Source organism: Halichondria panicea, chromosome 2, assembly GCF_963675165.1.
Source record: "Halichondria panicea chromosome 2, odHalPani1.1, whole genome shotgun sequence".
NCBI classification, from domain to species: domain Eukaryota; kingdom Metazoa; phylum Porifera; class Demospongiae; order Suberitida; family Halichondriidae; genus Halichondria; species Halichondria panicea.
Genome location: NC_087378.1, coordinates 1,736,527 through 1,751,732, shown reverse-complemented (window position 1 = coordinate 1,751,732; position 15,206 = coordinate 1,736,527). Strand labels below are relative to the sequence as shown.

The following is a 15,206-nucleotide window of genomic DNA, read 5'->3' as shown; positions in this document are numbered from 1 at the left end:
GTTGTAGATCTAGTAGGGCCTCGATTCTCTTCGCGGCCTGTACAGTTCTAGAGGCTAGAACTGTACAGACTGTGACAGGAGAGACGGACAGAACACTGACGTAGATCTACTGATCAGACTCAGACGGGTATTAGATATAGCCTAGCTGTTACCTGCTCAGGTACGTATGATCATGAAGTATATGAGAGAGCCAAATCGTTCTCATTCTCTGTGTAACATGTTGGTGTGGTGCATACGTACGTACTTCTACTAGATCTACTGTATAATTATATATCATGCATAATTATGATGAGTAGATCTATACTTCTTTAATTTTCTTGTAGCAAGAGTAAGGGTCTCACATTTACCGAAACATGGCCTCTATGTCAGCTCCTAGAAGCAGCGATCAATCTATTGAATACAAAACTATGGTCAAATGTGCATCCTCAAGTTTGGATTGCATCAAATCGTCACCAAACAGCATTGGAACAGCAATGTTTGCAGAAGGCTACATCTCCGAGTATGTTAGAGATAGTGTTGGTGATACGAGTGTATCCAAAGTCGACAAAGCACAACTTCTTCTAAATACCATAACCGATCATGTAAAAACTGATCCCCTTGCTTACCATGGCTTTGTTGAGATCATCAGAAAGGAAGGTACATGGGCATCTTGTTATTTGGAGCGACTTCAGAACGTCTATGAAGAGCTTAGCCTTGAAGCACGGCAAATTGAGGAACAGTGCTCGAGTGATTCTGATGCTTCCTTTCATTCCCTCCCTGACGAGTTATCTTCTCTCAAAATAGATGCGAACGTTACCTCAAAAGGATTCATTTGTCCTTTTTGTCAAAATTGTTCTTTCGAATCGTTCTTGCAAAGTAGTTGTCCACATGCTGCGGAGACAGAGAAGCTTGAGTGCAAGGCCTTTTTCCCATTTTTAAATTGCTCCAAAATCGATCCTGAAGATAAGAAAGATCTAGAATGGCACCTTCTTCAGGATTATCAAAAGATTCTAAAGTCTTATGCTCGCTTGGAAAATTCACTAATCAACTCTCTTGAATCTTCTGAAGTGAACATTGAAAAACTTGACAACTTTGTTTGGAATCTCGTAGTGCCACCTCAAACGCAGCAGCAGAAAAGAGTCGAAAAGGCTGAAACAGTGACAGAAATATTTAAAAGTATACGTCCTCACAAATCGTTCTTCAATTGTGATATTGTAGAAGAAGTTTCAAAAGAGTTCGGAACACCTGCCGATAATAAATTAGTTGCCAAGTATGTAGCTACCTTGAATGAATACTGTAAACGCAGTGTGTTTGAAGTTCCTCCTGTCTTTTTTCAGTATCCCTCTGAAAGGAATGATTGCAAACTGTTTGCTTTTAAATACACTCCAGGAAACCCTGTTACGCTGGGAGACGTTCAGATCATACGTAGAAAAATTGCTTCTATTCTTGGAATTAATGCGAGACTATTGCAGCTTTGTTCGATCGAAGAGGGGTGTGTAAAAATGGTCTTCCTTGTGCCCGAGTTTGTTGTTGAAGTTATTGACTCCATTACTGTGAAACAGACGTCTGCACTTACAGATCTTCACATCGAGATTGTACCAGTAATTGACAGCCATCAACCACTCCCGGATTCTATCACATTTTCTGATATAAAGTAATGTTGCTCAGCCCTTTAAAACGTAGTACCTAGTCTCATGAATCAGCCGCCCTTCCTAGTCTCGGGACCAGATCATGTCTAATAGCTCGGGGGAAAAATCAAGTAGAGCCTTCCCCCTCCCCCATCTGAGAAAAGGTCTGGCCCCCAGACAACCACCCTTCCATGGACTCTCCCATGGAAGGGCGGCTGATTCATGAGACTAACTAGTGCCTAGCTGTGTTGTAGCTGTAAGGTAGATACCTGTATTATGAGTCAGGGGGTATTATGGGTCTCTTTGATAAAATGCTTCCCATAATCTTTAAATTTTTCTGATTTTCATAATCGCCATATCATGGCGTAAATTTTACATTTTTTCAACCAGAGAAATTTATAATTAAGCTTAGGTGACTCATTATACCAACATTTACCGGCTGTTGAGAATGCATTGCTGTGGTCAATTAGTGGTTAATTTGATTATTACTTTCTACGGTAGTTCATGCTTGTAGTACAAGCCTCTACACCTCGTGACCCATAATACCATCGTTCCCCAAAATTTGCATTTAGTACATCGTTATAATTAAATTACAATTTAAGTGACATAATTCGGAATTTTTAAAAGATAACCTGATTTTCATAATCACCATATCTTAATTGTATTATAGCGTAAATTTTACATTTTTCCAACGATTGTCTCCAGAGAAATTTATAATTAAGCTTAGGTGACTCATTATACCAACATTTACCTTATATTTATTACATACTGTAACTCTTTACTCACAGGAAAGTGGAATCTCTAAAAGCTACCAATAAAGGTCAGTCATTTTATGCAGTGGTGGATCCAGGGGGAGATCCCAGGGTGCCACGGATCCCCCCTTTCAGTCTAGCTATTATGGCTTTTACTACAACTACCAGCTAGCTATTTGTAGCCATTGTAATTTGATTCAATGATTGTACCTGTTGTTTTGATGCAAAAGGGGTGTTCAGGTTAGCCTAGGCTAGCTAGTTGACTGTTTGTGGCAACTAGCTAGCTAGCTAGCTCTACGCAAGTCTATTAAGGGACTTCCCCTGGCTGAGTATGGGGTTTTCCCTAGTCACGTGTGACCGGAAGTGGCGAACCCCCCAAAAAAGTTCGCGCTGTGCGCTCGTAGTTTGGAACCCCCTTTCATTTTCCTGGATCCGCCACTGTTATGTACATATTAATTATCAGGAGCACATGAGTAGATGTAGTCTATGAATCAGCCGCCCTTCCTATGAGAGTCTGTCTGAGCACTTTAGTTCAGAGGTCATTGCACAATGGAATGTTAATTGTCATTACGTCAGTGTTAAACCAGAAGAATTTAACAACGCATGCAAAAGGTCAACCGCAAACACTTGACTAGCACAGCTGAATTTTTGTTTGGGTTGCTCCAAGAATGTTGCTAAAAGAACAAGAAAAAGGTTGCACAGCACTAGTGTCAGTCAACTCAACTTACTATAGCTCTTTGACTGGCTAATAGTAGCCACAGTTAGACTGACTAGCACTAGCTATAAATGCGTCCTAATGTATAGAACACATACGCTTCTTGTCATTCCTTTAATTTTGTCGATCATTGATCTGATTGGTCAGGTCGGAATTCCAACCTGGCCAAAAAAGTTCAGACTAAAGTGCTCAGATGGACTTTCCCATAGAAGGGCGGCTGATTCATGGGGCGTCTTACTACGCGGAAATGATATCGTCCTGTTCATATATACAAACATTTCCATATAATTTATGTCAAACCGCTAAGTGCTGCTAACATTATTCAATGATAATTATTCATAGATCAAATACCGTATAGCATGTATATTTCAAGGGTATAAATGTTCGCGGTTTCACTGATCAAACGTGTACCGCAAACATTAATACCCACAAATTTAATATCGCATGCTGCAGAAAGGCTGTTGATCTTTTGTTTAATATTCTCTTCGAAGACGCAAGAACTAAACACGTGCACACATTACATAACAACATAGAATGTTCTAGAACTATAGCTAAGAGATAAGTAACACAAAACATGAGGTAATCACTAACATCTATAAATACCTATGTACACATTACTTTCTAGTTACAAGTTAGTCTCCTTCACCGGCCTTCATAGGAAAGAAGGCCTGCTATCGACTGCTTGTGCATGCGCCAAATTATTGGATATTTTTTCCCGTAAAATTTCCTATAATACTGGATTCATCAGAGAAAATATCTTAAAGTCATACACAGAGCTATATAGCTAGCTAGCTAGAGACAGAGCTGTGTAGGTTTGTTGTACTGCTATTTTCTTCTGATAGAATCAGTAGCAGTAGTATAGTAGACTTTCACCAAAGTTAGTGTTAAATGCGCGTGGCCTGTCCATATAGGCTCTTGTCAGCTTTCACTCCTTTCAGACGATCATCATCCACACTGTTGCAGGCTGTGAGTCTTTTGTTAACATAGCAGGCTAAGGGTAGCTATCAGAGAACGCTATCCGATGGGCTAGAAACCTTCAATGGAACTTTCTATCTACTTCCTTCAATCCACTTCCGTTCGTTGTGATGTCATAGTTTTACTGAGAATATACGATGTTATCCAAAGCCCCCAGATACCGGGGGGATATTAGCACATGCGCAAGCAGTCGATACCAGGCCCACTTCCCTAAGTAAAGTGCGGCCTGGGATCGAGGATAGTTACAAGTAGGCTCTGATAAATTATGCTCGGAATAATTTTAGCATAATAGGTGTCTAAGGGCATCAATGTCCATTTTGGTAAAGATCATTACATTAAGTTTTGCATAAGGATGTTCTCATGGTAAAAAGGCTAAAGGTGTCTCACAAATCAGCCGCCCTTCTTTTAAATTTTGAGTGTCAAAATATTTCAAGTCAGCGAGATACAGAATCATGATACATTAATTATATCTTGATCAGTTGCATGTACGTGTGTTGTGTTTATATATACGTCTTAACTTTGTTATTAGATTCTATGAGAGAATAATCGGATTTTATGAGAATAATATATAGGCACATTTTTCAAGAATAGAATAATGGGTGAAAAAAACATAATTTATCAGGGCCTAGTTACAAGTTAAGTTCAAAGTTACAACAAAGGCTGCATTCCCGAAAATTTTGCAAAAACCTTTCTAACGATCAATCTGCGAAAGTTTATACCTTCGAAATATACCCGCTGTACGGTACGATATCAGCCTTATATGTACAGAGTACTTAGCACATGTATTACAAACACGGAAATGAGTTAGACGCTCCATCTATACTCATATGTGCTCCTATACATGTACATGTATTGTATTTGGTACTGTTATTTGTAATTCTGTATTGCCGTGCGCAAGGAAATTTGGCAAGCATTATGTTTGGCAGATGAGACAAAATAATGATGGCAATTATTTTAGCATGTATTAAGGCATATGCAGTTTCTAGAAGTTTGATTTACAGTTAGATTTGCTAAATCATCTCTTTACGAAATATTTTGACTTGCAGGTACATTGCTATCACAATCTACTCTAGATTCTTGGCTATAATTATACGTTTATGCACATTTTGCAGATCTCTCCTTCTTCGACCAACGCTCTACTATATCAAGTGGCTATGGAAGTAGTCTTACAGATGGTAGATTATATTTATTGTGATTGTGGTTTTTTATCACATTTTGCAGAACACCGATCTGCCACAATGTTTCAGTTGAGCCTGCTCGACAAGGTCACGACAATTGTGGCAGTGCCAGACAAGGGCACAGTGAGGGATGCTGTTCAACCCTGGGTGAAGAAGTTTGGTTATGATTTCGACACCATTCAGCTGAGATATAAACAAAACTTTTGTGTAAGCTGGTAAGAAGATACGTATACATGTCATTCTCTTGGTCAGTTTGTGACTGGCTGCATGTGGAAGAGGAACAAGTGGGTGTATACTGCATGTGCTATTATTTAAAGCTACATGTATAACTATAGTAGCAAACTTAGACCTGCAGCATTATAAGCTATTACAATAATTATGACGATTGACTATGTATACATGTAATAAATTACCATTGTTTGTAGCGTATCAACATGGATCTCTCAGCTGACATTTTGACTGGACAGCACGTCATTGCAATCGAAACAAAGAATAGCTTCATGTGAGTTTTAATTCACTCTTATAACTGCCAATATACCATCTATAATTTAGTGGAAAGTTTGCATAATTATGATTGGCAATGTGACCAATCTAGTAACTCCATAGAGCTTACTTGTAGCTAGCCTCGAATCCAGGCCGATTAAAATACGACGTGGTAATTGCATGGGTGATATCATAGTGCGCAAACTGAGTTCCCCGAGGAATTCATTCTACGTTAGTAAACCTTGTAAAATTATATCGTAAACTTGTTTGTTTACTAGTTTTTTTCCGTGTTAATATATATTTTGTCTCCCGTGAAGCTGTGGCTTATGCCCTCTATTGTGTTGTCGGGCTTGCACACTGTGTGAAGCCAGACTCATCTACCTCTACAGGATGGTTGTATGGTCGGGTTATCGGAATCACAAAGACTTACCATAGCCTGTACAGGAACCAAGCTCAGACATCCCGACCATACGACCATTGTAGAGGTAGATGAGAGCCTCTTCTGGCTTAAAACTAGTGTGCAAGCCTTCTCGACAACGCAATAGAGGGCATAAGCTACAGCTAGCTAGCTAAGCTTAACTATAAGCCATATAATGTAGATATTGCATGGGCGTGGACAGGCCATACGTATATAATTAAGCGCATGTGCACTATCACCCATGTAATAGGTACCAGGCTGTATTTTATCAGCGGGGGACCGATCGAGGCTAACTTGTGGCTAGTAGGGGCGTTTCTAGAAGTTGAAGCAGGGGGCTTAACGGTACTGTTGAGCATGCGGCCGAAAATTTACGTCCCGCATTAATTAGACAACATAAGGAAATGTCACTGCATTACATAATAACATTGCCAATGCTGATTGCGCATACTCAATTGGGCGTGGTCATAACTTGTAACACAAGCGAATGTGGTTTGCATTAGAGCTGCTCAGTTTACAGCACTGTTCTAGCTAACAGTTAGCTAGAACAGTGCTGATAGCTAAATTAGTTTTATATAGTTGTCTGGGAGACCAGGGGAGTGCTCAAGCCCCCAAAGATATGCCACTGGCTAGTGTGTGCGCCTTGTCACTGATCACAACCTCACTCTCCTTTCTCTAGACTAGCATAGCTATATAGTAGAGATTGATTCATCCACATGAACACACGTATATACACATGCGCACACACAGTGCCATATTCCCTGACCAAGAAGACAAGATCCTGCCTGCTGATAGCTCCAAAAGCATCAAAGAAGTTTGGGTATCAGTTCTGGGGGATATGGACAGGAAGTTCGAAGTGTACCTTGAGGATTCACCAGATCCCCTTGACCTCAGGATGAATGCGTCCCTACTAGCGGGACAGAGGGTGATTGTCAAACACTACAACTGTAAGTATACCATATTTCCCACCTACTACATTTTTGCGATGTAGTCTAGTGAGGTTTAACTGTCATAAATTGGCACAAGGGAAAATATGGCTCATAAATTGGCACCTCAAGCGTATGCAGCAAAAATACAATAATGGTGTTTTCGATGAATGAAATGTCATGCATGAGAAACAAAATGTCATAAATGAGTCAGAGGGTGTAGTCTGTAGACTAGTTCATCTGCTGTGTGCTTGCAGAAGGAGCTGCTTTAGAGACACTCTGACAGCTGGGAGAAGGCCAGGGCTCAGGCTGAGCCTTGCTCACTAGTACTGCACGCACGTGCACTGCACTAGGCCTGTTCAGTTTCTGTATTAGAAGCCAGTTTAATAATAATATAGGAGTGGCCATTTTAAACTTACCTTTGCTTGCCTACTAGCCTAGCATAGCCGAAGAAAGCTGGTCTAGAGCTAGCTGTGTTATTTTTTCTGGCTGGTTGCTGCAGTAGGTACGTGGAGGGAGGGGCTGACTAATAACAGAGAGGGGGAGTGGCTCTGTACCGTTCGCTTGGAGGGAGGGGCTGGCTGCTCATATTTTGTCCAAGCTGCGCAAGGCTCTGAGGTACGAGTGTGGACAGGAGCCCTGATATGGACGAGCTCTAGTTTCCTAGTTGTCTTCTTGTTATGCCTCGAGGCGTAGCCGCAGGAGGGATACGGTAAAGCTGACTGTGTGTGTGTCTAGACTCGCATGCCGTCACTGTTGCAGGCGAACAGTAGACTGGTCAAACTCCGTGTTGAGACTCATGTTGCACAGTCAGCATATCAGAAAATATTTTAAGTGGCTGCGGTTTTCGTGACGTCAGTATACTGCATGTGATACGTAGAGTTTTCTAGTGAAACGTCACTATCATTGATCTTGCGGTAACCGCATGCGGTTAGTTGCCACAAATATCGTGGCAAACGTTACACGAGTCTCTACACGGAGTTTGACCAGTCCCTTTCTCAAGGGCTGGCTGGCGAGTCTAGTGTGTGTCTGTGTGTGTGTCTGTGTGTGTGTGTGTATTCCAGCAGTAACTGCTCAACGGTTGCAATGCGACGAAAACTAACAGCTTCTATAGGCTTCTAGCCACGTTCTTGATTCGTGGATTAGCAAACTAAAGTTTCTTTCTCGAGTTATGGCTAGTTTGACTCACATTGAAGGCTGTTGCAGTCTCTTCAGAATCTTTCATAGCATCATCTGTCCGCACAAACTTTCTATTCAACATATGAGTTAGCCTTGCACTAAAGCGCTAGCTTTTTGTTAGCTACAATACTCAGAAAATATCTGTTAAAACAGCTAGCTAGCAGTAGCCATTTGATCTCTTTGGACACACCCGCTCAATCCCCATGTGTGAGAAATAATATCCAAGATCCAGATCCAGATCCTCCTGGCAGAATCATCTTTGTCTTGAAGGCCTGGTAAGCCACAAAACACTACCATATAACAATATACTAATTAGATAACAATATGCATGTACACAGGTCTTTTCTTCTTAGATATTATATACACTGAACTACAGATCCTAGAAGAATCAATTTTCTTCTTTCTTGAGATCCTAGTAAGCCACATAATACAACAATAGATGCATATAAATAAGTCTTTTCTTCTCAGTGACTTTATATAGATAAGCTAACTTTAATATAAAATTCATTATAGAAACTAATATAACACTCTAATACTTTTCAGCGAAAGCAAAACCATGGCGAGAGGCATTAGCACAGCGCCAGCTTGAACACTAGTTTGAATAGTGCATGTTGCTATGTGGTAGTCATGCATGCAATCTTATATAGCTGGATGCATAGCAACCAGTCAGCCAATCAGATGAGACATTATTATATCAGTTAATGCACAGTGCCTGGGTTTATGACAGTAAACCACACCTCCCCCTCGGGCTACGCCCTCGTAGTCGGGAGGTTTACTGTCATAACCCCTCTACATGCACTGTACAGTGCAACAACCAAATAGAGTAGATTTTTTTTTTTTGGTACACATTTTTTACATTTTGTGGCATAAGTAAAAGTGATATGATCTATTTGAGTGCAGGTACTGAAAGTTCAACTATTGGCGCTTCCATTGGACCACCACCTGTTACATCACATGACATCATCAGTATAAAATGGCTGTCTGAAGATGTGTACTTCCGAAAATATGTTAGGAATAGAAGTAGCTTATTTGTTTGAGTTAAGATCTGAAATTTGTTGTGCATGTACCTGAGTATATTGCTCATCTTTTGAGCTTCAACGGAAGTCTTGGCTACTAGAAAGTTCTGAGAAATACTGCATTTTGTTGTTTTTTGGTGGCAAATATGTTAGGAATACAACTTTCGATTTTATATTAGTTAAGGTCTGATTTTTGAGCAGCATGTACTACAATAGTGTACTTTTCATCTGTACTAACTTACATGCAGGAGTTAGGCTAGCCTCTTCTTTGCTAGAGCGGCCCATCTTGTCAAAAACAGTGCTTTTTATGACTTTTGGGGCGATTTGGCTACGTAGTAAGCTCAATTGCCACGCCCCTGTGACACAGAATGACCAACACCAACTGTGTAGTTGCAGGTAGACATCGCATGACCTTTGGATGTAGCAAATAACAATAAGATGATTTGTGATGTCACAAATCAATGAATATCATTGCATACGTCAGCAAAAGTAGCAAAACGGAGCAAAATCACCATTTTTGACAAGAAGGGCCGCTCTAGCAAAGAAGAGACTTGTTTAGCTCCTGTAAGTTAGTTCAAATGAATTTTACACTATTGTAGTACATGCTTCTCAAAAATCAGACCTTAACTAGCATAAAATCGAAAGTTGTATTCCTAACATATTTGCCACCAAAAAACAACAAAATGCAGTATTTCTCAGAACTTACTAGTAGCCCAGACTTCCGTTGAAGCTCAAAAGATGAGTAATATACTCAGGTACATGCACAACAAATTTCAGATCTTAACTCAAACAAATAAGCTACTTCTATTCCTAACATATTTTTGGAGGTACACATCTTCAGACAGCCATTTTATAGTGATGATGTCATATGATGTAACAGGTGGTGGTCCAATGGAAGCGCCAATAGTTGAACTTTCAGTACCTGCATTCAAATAGATCATATCACTTTTACTTCAGAAGATATGCCACAAAATGTGAAAAAAAAAATCAAAAAAAAATCTACTCTCTTTGGTTGTTGCACTGTACATTAACTAATACACAACCTGGTATACTTACATCAACCTTATTTTCATGTCTTTCTACAATTTGGCAGTGTTTTAAATTACTTGCAGGTACAATACAATTTAAATCCACTCTGGATTCTAAACATCTTACGTGTACGTCCAACCCGACTCTATCAATTGCAAGTGGCTATGGAAGTGATACAGATGGCACGCATGGTATAATTATACTGTATGTTATTAATGGTAATTGTTTTGTACATTTTGTTTCAGATATGAATCACTTTTCGAAGATAGCTATACTCCACTCCGACGGGCTTTCTGACCAACATGACTCAACCTCAAGAGGTACTTAACACACTCTATTATGTGGCTGGTATATATTATTGTAAATTGTGTTTTTTATAATTATTGTGTTTTATAGACCGCTGGATCAGTAATAGGAGAAAACCAAAAAGGTTGCTAAGTGTTAAAAAGTACTCGAAGCGAACAGCCCATACATTTGAGATTGTCAGAGAGGTGAATGAAAGAGGAGAGATAGGAAAATGTGGATTTTATCTTCATAATGAAAGGCCATCTGTTATTAGGCACATTGTTCCAGGTAAGTATACTGAGACGATTGGCCTTTACTTGTACGTACATGCATGTATACTTGCATGCAGGCTTAATAAAATTGATGACCAGCGCATGGATATGTTCTTTTATACTTGTACGGCTTGTACTGAAAAAATTTCTTGCATAGATCTATCACATATTTAGGTATTAGGTTTGTGACTGTAAAAATGTTTCCTCTCCCCACCCGGCCAGGTGGGTTAGCTGACAAAGTAGGACTCAAAAATGAAGATGTGGTGGTGGCTGTCAACGGCATTAACGTTGAGAACTTCACCCATGATAAAGTACTCAAGTTTTTCACAGACAACCCAGACCCAAGCATTTTGCTCACAGTCTGCGAACCCTCCGAACCAGCCGAACCAGCGTTTCAGCACTTTGACCCTTCTAACATAATGATTCAAGTTGGTACCAATGAAAGTCTCCTCCAGTCTCCTTTCACACCCAACCAAGAAGACCCCTCCTATCACAAAACAGATGATTAATAGAGTGCACCCCGTGATGTACTGATGTTTTAATGCATTACTAATAGTGTCATTCGGTTTTTGTTTTATTTTTGTATATGTATGTGACCCAAATTTATTTTACGCTCTTTTTGCATCGCTACTTTATCCTAAGCTAACCCACATAACAATAAAAAAGGATTCAGAGCTGCAACTGTAAGGTTAATAATCTTGGCCTCGAATTAGTTTCATGGGAAAAAAAGGGCGGCTAATTTATGAGACTAATTCGAATTTGGGTATAATTATGCGCATGTGTAGATCTACCAAGCAAGTTAGTGGTGACAGCCTCACTTGTAAGTAAGCTGCATGCATTGTTGTGATGTTCATTGATATACACCTGGGTGCAGTAGGTGACGAGTTTCCCAATTGCCATACGCTGCTACATGTATATAACCCCTTTGTTTATACACATGCAGTGTCGAACCTCCCAAGCGATATAAAGGGACACCATACTCTACAGAGGATAGTGCTACCATCACCCAAATTTATACGTAAACATTGTTGGAGGTTTGTATTAAAGCAGCAGTAAGATGAAAAAAGTTTTGAGCTAAGTATTGATGCTATCAGTTCAGTTAGATCACCGAGTTTTTTAGTGAGCTTGTAGCTGCTTCAGTGTTTGCATTGTGACTGAGTAGAATTAGCAATGTTGTTGTAGTACACTGCTGCCTGTAAGCCATTCTTATCTCTGATCTCTGTTTGTACTGAATGATGCTGACATAGAAACTCTGTTAGTCGTGCGTAATTCTTAGTCGCTGCAAACTGTAGTATAATGAGCTGTATCGTGTGTTGCTTTTAATGAAACTGTCCAATGGCTGGTGTTTTTTTATAGCATACAGGCTCTCACTAGCTGGATTACTGCACAATCGTTCTCAATTGCGGCATAGAAATCGATATTTCTTCTTCTTTACACTCCAACTCTCTTCGAACGCCAGTCAAGTTAGCATGAAGAAGGAGCCTTGCCATCTCAAGAGACTCTGCAAGATCAATTGGCCTCTCTCCCAACATATTCTCTCTGTTCACCAGGCTGTCTGTGTCTTTGTAGCTGCATAGTATCAGCTCAGCTGCTTCATAATCGTCCATTGCAGCTGCAACATGTAGTACATTCCAGTCTTCTGGGTCACAGAGCGAAATATCAGCACCGGCATCAATCAGCATCTTTAAAGCATCGCTCTCTCCCTCAAAAATAGCTCGCATGACTGGAGTTAGTCCACTGGGCTCTTTTACATTCAGAGTCTCATATCCGAAGTCTTCAACAAGCTGCTTGATTTCTGATTGGTCTCCATTAGTTACTGCTAGCTGCATTAACACTCCGAGAGGAAAATGCACTCCTTTCTTAGTTCTCTGTGCAAGATGCAAGGCGTCATTAGTCGATTGGACTTGCAAGCTAATCCTCCTCTTGTTAAGCCTCTCTTGGCTGAGTCTCCTGGTTCGTGTGTCAGATGTTGTAGACATTTTGAAGAATCTGAGAATTTATCAGCTTTGAATGTATAATTATTTCACATGTGTCTGTATGGTTTTTTATAGACTGATAGGCAGGAAGTTCGGTTGTGATGTCAGACATTCCATGATATCTTTGATCCAACTCTATGGTAACCATTATACGTCATAAATTATTATTAGGTTACAGCCTGCCCACCTTTGGAGCATAGTATACCTAGGTTATCTGGCATAGTGGAATGACAGGTGTTGCATCCAACATCAAAGCGTAATCATACATTATGCGGTAATAATTAGTATAGGTAACTATGCTTGTCGGTTCTAGTATACCTAAATGTACAGTAATTCATTGACCATATCCTTCAGTCGTAGCCAGCTCAGGAAGCCACCCTGAAGCTAACTGCCCCCCTAAGTGGCAGCATTAGCCATATCATATTCTAATTTGTGGATCCCAACATCCCTCATTCTGAGGGATTACACTTCAAAGAGCATTTCTTCCTGTAATTCTTTGAACCATATCCTCGTATAGTTGCGTTCTCTGTTCTCCTAAGAGTTACTATGACTGCAATATTACTTGAATGATCACATTAACAATGTTCACACAGACTGTATAAAGACCTAAAGATCTCTTTGTACACTTACTCACTTATTTCAAAGCTATTATTTAATTACTTAGCGCGCAGCAGGAGTAGAGTGATTAGTGTGTGTGTTGGTGTGTGTTGGTGTGTGTGTTTGTGTGGACACAAAAATGAGCTGTTTGAGCAAACTAGACACTTTCATGGGACTGCTTTAAAGTGCTAATGAGACAGTAGTTGGCTATAGGAAACTTGTAGGCAATCTTGGAAGGCGATAAAAAACACTGTTATGTTGCTTTATAGATTCACGATCATTCCCCGTAATGATAATAATTTATGGTCATTATAAAAAGTTATTGTATTCGTTTTGCCGCTGTGCAGTGTGCAATGAAGCTCAACGTACGGGGTGAATGCTCTATGAGCATCTTGTTATTATGTGCATACTATAAGGACTACATCTACAGTAGACATCTATTGACCAGTTGCTCCCTCTTTGGAAGTCACAGTGTACTTGACTTGAAAACAGTTATTCATCTGTGTATTTGTGTATATACTGCAATAAAATTGTATAAATAGATTCAACACATGCAGTGTGTGTGCAGCTATATGCCAGAGGAATTTGATTATAATAATTGCGATTGTGCAACAGGCCTTAAGTAAACTGGCATTGGTGTTCACTGCATTAGCTAGTTGTATAGCATAGGTCAAGTTACATGGGTTCCCTAGCAACTTATGTGTGCAAACATTGTTTAGTACTCTCCGTAAGGCGTGCTAAAGGCTTGTTTCTATGTTACTTGGCAAACTGGGTGAATCGATGGGGTGCATCATTTGTGCAATTTGGCTCCCATGCTGTGTTTTTTTAAGCTTAAAGTTGTTATTTTCTAGGACACCACATATCTGATTATAGGCTCATCCCTTGTATGGATTTCGTACAAGTATCTCAGTGCACCAGAAGTTGAGTAATAGCTGAAATATGAGTTTGTTTGCACAATATAAAATAATTAATGAACAAAAATTAAAAACAGAATTGTAGCAGTAGCTAAGCAAAAAACATATCACAAAAACTGTCAACTTAGTTAGCCACCAGTGTTTCTTCAAGGAACTTTATCATATCTTCGTCTTCAGCAAGGTCAACTGGTTTTTGTCCACCTACATTCTCTTCTTCCAGGAGAAGTAACAGGTTTCTGTGTGACAAGGATGCTATAATTACTTCTGTAGACTCGAAATCGTCCATGGCAGCTGCTACGTGCAGAACGTTCCAGTTTTCCTGGTCATGTGCCATTAGATTAGCCCCAGAATCAATTAGAAGCTGTAGAGAACTTAGCTCTCCCTCAAATATTGCTCTCATTACTGGAGGCAAACCAGTAGGCTCTTTTCGATCAATGATATCTATCCCATGCTCTAAAATCAGTTGTTTCATTTCGTCTTCGTCTCCATTAGTTACTGCAACTTGCATATCAATGGCTGGATCGAATTTTATTGAACTGCTTCTCTTCTCGATTTTGGGTTCATCTTCAGACTGTGAGCTCATGAGAGTTGCAGTTAACTGTATCTGCAAACTGAGCCTAAAGTCTCTGTTTAATCTGTCAATGCTAGCTCTCCTTTTAGTCTGCAAGACTTGAACAGGTAGACTCTTGGATCTGGCCAGAGCTTTTGCTCTGTGTCTTAGCTGTAGGTCATCCATTAGGCTAGAAGTCAAATCCAATTCAATGGAGCTTTGCTGTCTTCTGAGGACATCTGCAGACATAGTTGTTTGTGAAGCTATTTGTACTTGCATGAAAATCAATATTAAATATTTTGAGTAATTTGAGCTATTGAGGTTTTCTCCACCTCTT

At 39.9% G+C, this 15,206-nt stretch overlaps 1 protein-coding gene across 4 annotated transcripts; it reads left to right on the top strand.

The window, feature by feature from the left end:
- Nucleotides 1-2: 2 nt before the first annotated feature.
- On the top strand, nt 3-11,467 carry LOC135330889 (uncharacterized). 4 transcript variants are annotated; one of them, XR_010392887.1, is made up of 11 exons: nt 3-160; nt 324-1,633; nt 2,396-2,427; nt 5,162-5,224; nt 5,271-5,434; nt 5,653-5,729; nt 6,876-7,072; nt 7,554-7,669; nt 10,359-10,466; nt 10,521-10,595; nt 10,672-10,746. XR_010392887.1 is itself a non-coding variant. In XM_064525842.1 (11 exons), the coding sequence occupies exons 2-11, from the start codon at nt 354-356 to the stop codon at nt 11,339-11,341; spliced, it is 2,460 nt and encodes an 819-aa protein (XP_064381912.1). In that variant the 5' UTR covers nt 4-160; nt 324-353; the 3' UTR covers nt 11,342-11,467. The 4 variants fall into 4 exon arrangements, 3 of the variants coding, with proteins under 3 accessions (XP_064381914.1, XP_064381912.1, XP_064381913.1); XM_064525842.1 differs by lacking the exon at nt 7,554-7,669 and adding an exon at nt 11,055-11,467 and having other exon boundaries at nt 4-160; nt 10,672-10,848; XM_064525843.1 differs by lacking the exons at nt 7,554-7,669; nt 10,359-10,466 and adding an exon at nt 11,055-11,467 and having other exon boundaries at nt 4-160; nt 10,672-10,848.
- The last annotated feature ends 3,739 nt before the right edge of the window (nt 11,468-15,206 follow it).